Genomic DNA, 5,583 nt, shown 5'->3' with positions numbered 1-5,583 from the left:
CATAAACCTGATATCTGACACAAGCTAATGCTAAAGCGCTAATTTAAGTTACAAACTACAACCTTTGAGCACCAATTTAACTTAGACATGCGTAACATATCCCATAATGTCCTTTTGTGTTTATCCTTGCTAATTGTTCTCTATTGTCTATATTTTATTTTGTTCCTTTAGCTTTCTTGTTCAAAATAAGAGCATGAATATAAATGGCTAATTATTTGAAAAATTCTTAACAATCGATAACCAAAACGTCTTCACAGATGTCAAGATTTATTCAACTGAAAGTTTATAAAACGGTAAATTAGTGATTTAGGATTTATCCAGAAAATGTTATTTCGGGAAAGTTAAGTATGTTAAATGTTTTCATAGTTAGCAAAAGTGTTAAAGCGCTAAGCTAAAATTAGCTCTGCTATTAGCGCACTAGCGGAAATATGCCCAACACTGCTAATCAAGCACTTTCATTCCAAATGCTTGGAAAACCAAGTAATATTACAAACACATTGCTTAACTGAAGTAAAATGTTAATAATTGTTGAATAATTTATGTTTTTGTAACATGGGAATAAAACAAAAGGGAATTTTTAAAACTTAAATGCACTGTTTGTTTGTTTTTATTTTTTTTATCGCTGCTAATTTGACTGAAACCGGTCGTAAACGGCTTGTTGACCTTGACGGAGGGAGGCAATTCAGCACGTCTCTTAAGCTCTTTTCCTTGTAATGCCTTTAACTACACCTTTGTTACATCATTTTGCAGATTTCACGTCCCAATAAAACAGAATTTTATTGTGCTTCAGATTTGGTTCCAGAACCGCAGAGCAAAGTGGAGAAAGTCAGAAACACTGAAGGAAATCGAGGTGATGACCAGGCGGCGGACATGTTCAGCTACTCATCCTCTGATTTATTATGAGGTACTGCGACTCGTTATCCAGGCTGCCGGTTGTTTTCAGGTTGTAAAATCACTGGGGAATATTTAATTTCTTTTCCAGGAGCCGCCTTTTGACCCGATGCGCTGGCTGACCTGCTGGACACCTGAACCGTCCAGGCTGTTTTTCAGAGCCACTCCAACACAAGGCAGCACACACAGCCACAGGACTCTCTGCTCCGACCTGTACGGGACAGAACGATAGCCCGTCTCATTTTTAAAATCTTTTTTATATAAAATGTTAAAAAAATAAATAAAAAAAAGGAGGAGTTTTGAACCAGGCTCTGTGACATTTAACCTTAATTCTGTTAGCATTGCGTGCTGCGCATGCAACTGAAAACGTTTTGCATTTTCCAATAAACTGAAATTCTGAAATGATTTTTGCGTTTTCTTTAAATTTTGCAGATAAATCTGTGCACAGATTAAGCTTTGAGAGCAGCTGTGGTCTACATGTCTCTCACCAGAAACCGCAGTGTTGTTATGGAGGACAGCATTTAGCCTTTTTCATGACGCCACACTTCCTTGTGAAAGATAAGATAGGCCCATGTCATGAAAAGTTCATCAGCTTGACTTTCTGACAACCTCTCCTTATCTTAATTTGGACTTGTAAGACGAGGTCATTCGCAGGTCAGCTCAGCTTGTCAAATCAGTCGAATATCTTTACAATAGGAGCTCACGAGTTAATGCTGGAAAGCTGCTTCTTTAAACCGTATCCTCCACAAATGCCTCTTTGTTTTAGAAAGTCTCCGCTTGTGCAATGATCTAAACAGCTCTTCATTCAGCTTTATGTAAATAATTACAAGTCCTCAGAAAGATAGCAAAACACCACCTTGCAGATCAATTCAACAACTGATTTGGCGGAACCAGAACTGATTACAGGTTTATGAGAACGGCTCAACTTTTCCCCTCGGCCGTATCGTCTGTTTACTGCCTGAGTGAGAAATTTATTACTGCTTCAGAGTTAAAGAGGACAGAAATAGTTGGCAGGGAGCAGCACAAAAAACCTTGACCGCTGTTGTGTAACTGCAAATAATCACAATGAGGGCTTTATAATTAATTAGTAATAATTGTCAGACATCAAATGCTCTGATTTTTTAAAAGCAAAAATAAAACATGTAGCTGTAGAAATTATTTTATGGTTTCTCATATTTTATCTGACTTTGCCATTTTTTGCAGTGCCACTGTTTATCCTGTTTTTTTAAATATAATTTACTGTAAAGTACTTTGAGAAACATCAATTTGTGCAGAAACTTTTCATCTGAACTGAAGAAAACACAGAAAAATAGAAGAAAACAAAAGTCCTCAAAAACACCAAACCCAAAATATGTTTATGGGACAAAAATCTAATTTCTTATTCGTCCCACAATAGGAGAATTGTGTTAATTTAAAAAAATACAAGTAACACATAAAGAATAAGACAAAAAGAATACACTGAACAAAAACTAGCATGAATTTATAAATAAGAACATGAATGGGATCAGCTTTAATTTTAAATATAAATAACAGTGGAGTAAAAATCAACAAATTAATTTTCTAATAAAAACAACAAGCAGTTTTTAAATGATGAGTTAATTTAACTTTAAAAGCTGCTGAAGGTAAATAAAACCTGCTATTAACTGGGATTCATCATATTTTTTCCTTTCAACTGTCACTAGTTACGTTTATATGAGTAACTTTGTGGAGAAGGGGTGTGAATACTTCAGGGCTGCCAGACAGAGTGTGTGTCATGTCTTAAAGTAACCAGAAGGTGGCGCCCTTCAACCCATGAATAAGCAAAAATGACACCTTCCGTTTAGCTGAGTGTCATCAACACGGACCTTGTTTTAGGAAGGTTTCATTAGTCATTTTGATACTTTACAGAGCAGCTAACATGTTGTGATTTCCTTCCCGGATATTTCCTGTCCTCTGCTTCCTCTCAGAGGAAGAGGAGGAGGAGGAGGAGGAAGAGGAGGGCGGACACTCAGCATCCTCCAGCCTCCGCCCGCCTCTCTGGCTCTGCCTCCATCCGACACGGCGCTGGATCAGACCTGCAGGGGGGTGGGGGGCAGAAAAACACACTGCGGAAAGAGGGCGATGGCCGCCGGTGGAGGATGCGGGGAATCGGTGGATCAGTACCGGGCCGAGGTGGAGAGGCTCACGCAGGAGCTGGCCGAGGCCAACCGGGAGAAGATCCGGGCTGCGGAGTGCGGGCTGGCCGTCCTGGAGGAGAACCAGGCGCTGAAGCAGAAATATGCAGAGCTGGAAGCCGACCAGGAGACCCTCCGGAAGGAGCTGGAGCAGCTACAGGAGGTAAGGAACCGGAGCGGGGGCGTTTGGACCCGCGGGGACCGGAGCGCAGTGCGGTCAGCTGCTGGTCAGCTGCTGGTAAACTTGTGAGCGAATCATCTGGGAGGGTCTGCCCTCCGGGAAGGGAAGATAATTGGGCCGGTTATCTAATCTGATCTAATCTGTGACTGCAAACTGGAAATCCTTCCAAATGAACAGAGATAAAAAAAAATGTTGGAAGATGATAGTCTATAAGCTGCACAGTCTGAAGCCTGCAGGCCTAGTTCAAACCCAAACTCCCAATAAATAATACATCCTGTGGGAATCATCTCATCTTAATATCTGCACTTTTAAATTAATTTCACAGATTTCACAGGCACACTTATGAAACTGGAGATAAAACCAAAACATGAGACCATGTCAAATCCAAGATTTCAGAATCTGTCATCCTGGAGTGGCTGAAGAAGTTCTGTTGGACTGATTATACATTTGGTCCATTTGCATCATGGATCTGTACAGCAATGAGACGCTGATGCTAGCAGGATTGAGCTCAAGGTTATGGAGAACCAACGAGACGAATCATTTCTGTTCAGCTGAACTTTGTAGAAAAACCTTCTGCATGTTTGTCTCCTCCAGATCTGAACATCTGCTGACCACCATGTTTAACCAGCTTCCATGTCTCCACAGCATGATGCTGCCACCATCTGCACAGTGTTAGTTAGCCTCAACGCATCCCGTTTAGCGCATCTGCGTCTTAAAGGGGCAGCATTATGGGTTTTCCAGGCATCTTATAACACAATAAGCTAATTTGTTATAAACAGGCTGTGTATGAAACATCACTTAAAAGAAATTTCACTTTGCAATTTAATGCCTTGAAATTGGGCCTCTGTCTCTTTAAGAAGCTGCTGCTCTTTCTGACATGTCGTCTCAACAGTGTTTGTCCATTATGCCATTTACAACTGTTTTTACGAGCGTTGGGCGGAGACTGCTTCATGTGATAAAGTCAGAAGTTTTAATCTTATCCTTAGTTTAGGTAAGATTAAAACTACTTTTAGTTTTGTTGTAACAACTGGGGGCTCGTCCGGGATTTGAACCTTCTTGTTGTCCTTAATATTTAAGAATAAAATCAGAGTTGTATGTTTTCCTTGTGCTTCTTTTAGTCAAATTTTAGTTGCTTCTGATCTTTTCTGACCTTTGTTTACTTGACTAAGACGCCGGAGAGCAGGTGATTAGTAGACATGTTTATTTTCCCCAGACGGCTCCTTTTTACGGTTACATGCTGAGCACTGGAGGATGAAGACATTAAATATGTATCTCTGAGCTTTTTCTGTGTGACATTCTTGCACAGCTGCCTCTCTGCATTAAAAAGTCATGATGGCATCTTTTGCTCAGCCTGCGCAGTATTTCAGGCAGCACTTAGCAGGTTACATCATGCAGATGTCATCCTATGTACATTCATGCTTGGAAAGTTAAGCTGAGGAGACAACCTGACTCGCCGTCTGGCTAATATCTCGTAATTTTGGATGATTGTTGGCTGGCTGACAGAAAGTTGAAGGGTGTTGGAGATCGGTGTGGCCTGGTTACCAACAGAGGGCTCATTTAGCGAAACGCGGATCGATCATCGCTTTCTGTAGAGTAACATATCATTCCCCCCTCCCTCACTTGTTGCTGGGTGGCGTCAGCTGGCTGAAAGGAAGCTTCTGGATTTTTCTTTCATCTCAAAAAATGTTTGTTTTTTATGAAAAATACAGGAAAACACCACAACCCTCAGCACCAAGCTAGTTCTGACCAATTCTATAATACCTCTAGATATTGTATTTATGTTCATGTTTGCTCTCTCCTGTCGCGTTAATGTACATTTATTGCTTTAATTAGTTTTCAGGGAAAGAGAGACAGAAGGCGAGGAGAGGAAGTGGAACTGCTGCGTAAACAGACTTCGCCCTCTTCAAAATAAGAGCGTGAATATACACGGCTAACTACTTAAAAGATTCTTAATCAAAACGTCTTCACAGATGTCAAAAATTATTTTACTTTACAAACAGCCGAGTAAGTTAGTGCTTTAAAATGTATCCAGAAAAATAAATTCAGAGGAAGCTAAGTGTGCTAAATGTTTTAAATGTTAGCTAATGCGCGGAATGAAAAGCTAGCCATGCTAATATTAGCGCTTTAGCAGAAATGTGGACCATGATTTCACTGATTCAGATCCTTCCTCTTAAATTACTAATGAATTCTTCATTCCAATGCAGGATAATATATGAAAAATAATAAACACAAATCGTTTCGGTTTTATTATTTTTGGCAAAATAAAAAAAATGTATTGCAAAATAATTGAATAAAAAACTGACTACATTTTAAAAAATATACATAATAAGGAAAAAGGGGGAAAAATTACAATAGTAA

The 5,583-nt window shown here is 39.7% G+C and overlaps 2 protein-coding genes across 4 annotated transcripts in view; both read left to right on the top strand.

Moving 5' to 3' along the window:
- The window catches only part of LOC103481191 (aristaless-related homeobox protein), a 3,762-nt gene extending 2,587 nt beyond the window's left edge, over positions 1 to 1,175 (top strand). Inside the window, exons 4-5 of the mRNA XM_008436514.1 lie at positions 791 to 904; positions 983 to 1,175. Coding sequence (XP_008434736.1) covers positions 791 to 904; positions 983 to 1,123 — 255 coding nt within the window. The 3' untranslated portion in view covers positions 1,124 to 1,175. The remainder of the gene's footprint in view (positions 1 to 790; positions 905 to 982) is intronic.
- Positions 1,176 to 2,762: 1,587 nt separating this feature from the next.
- bicd1a (bicaudal D homolog 1a) overlaps positions 2,763 to 5,583 on the top strand; it is a 31,308-nt gene continuing 28,487 nt past the window's right edge. For 2 of the 3 annotated variants that reach the window (XM_008436513.2, XM_008436512.2), the window contains exon 1: positions 2,763 to 3,207. In XM_008436513.2, the coding sequence (XP_008434735.1) occupies positions 2,992 to 3,207 (216 nt within the window). In that variant the 5' untranslated portion in view covers positions 2,763 to 2,991. The remainder of the gene's footprint in view (positions 3,208 to 5,583) is intronic. The other variant, XM_017310968.1, reaches the window with a different exon arrangement.

Source organism: Poecilia reticulata, linkage group LG19, assembly GCF_000633615.1.
Source record: "Poecilia reticulata strain Guanapo linkage group LG19, Guppy_female_1.0+MT, whole genome shotgun sequence".
Lineage (NCBI taxonomy): Eukaryota > Metazoa > Chordata > Actinopteri > Cyprinodontiformes > Poeciliidae > Poecilia > Poecilia reticulata.
This window is presented reverse-complemented; position numbering and strand designations above follow the sequence as displayed.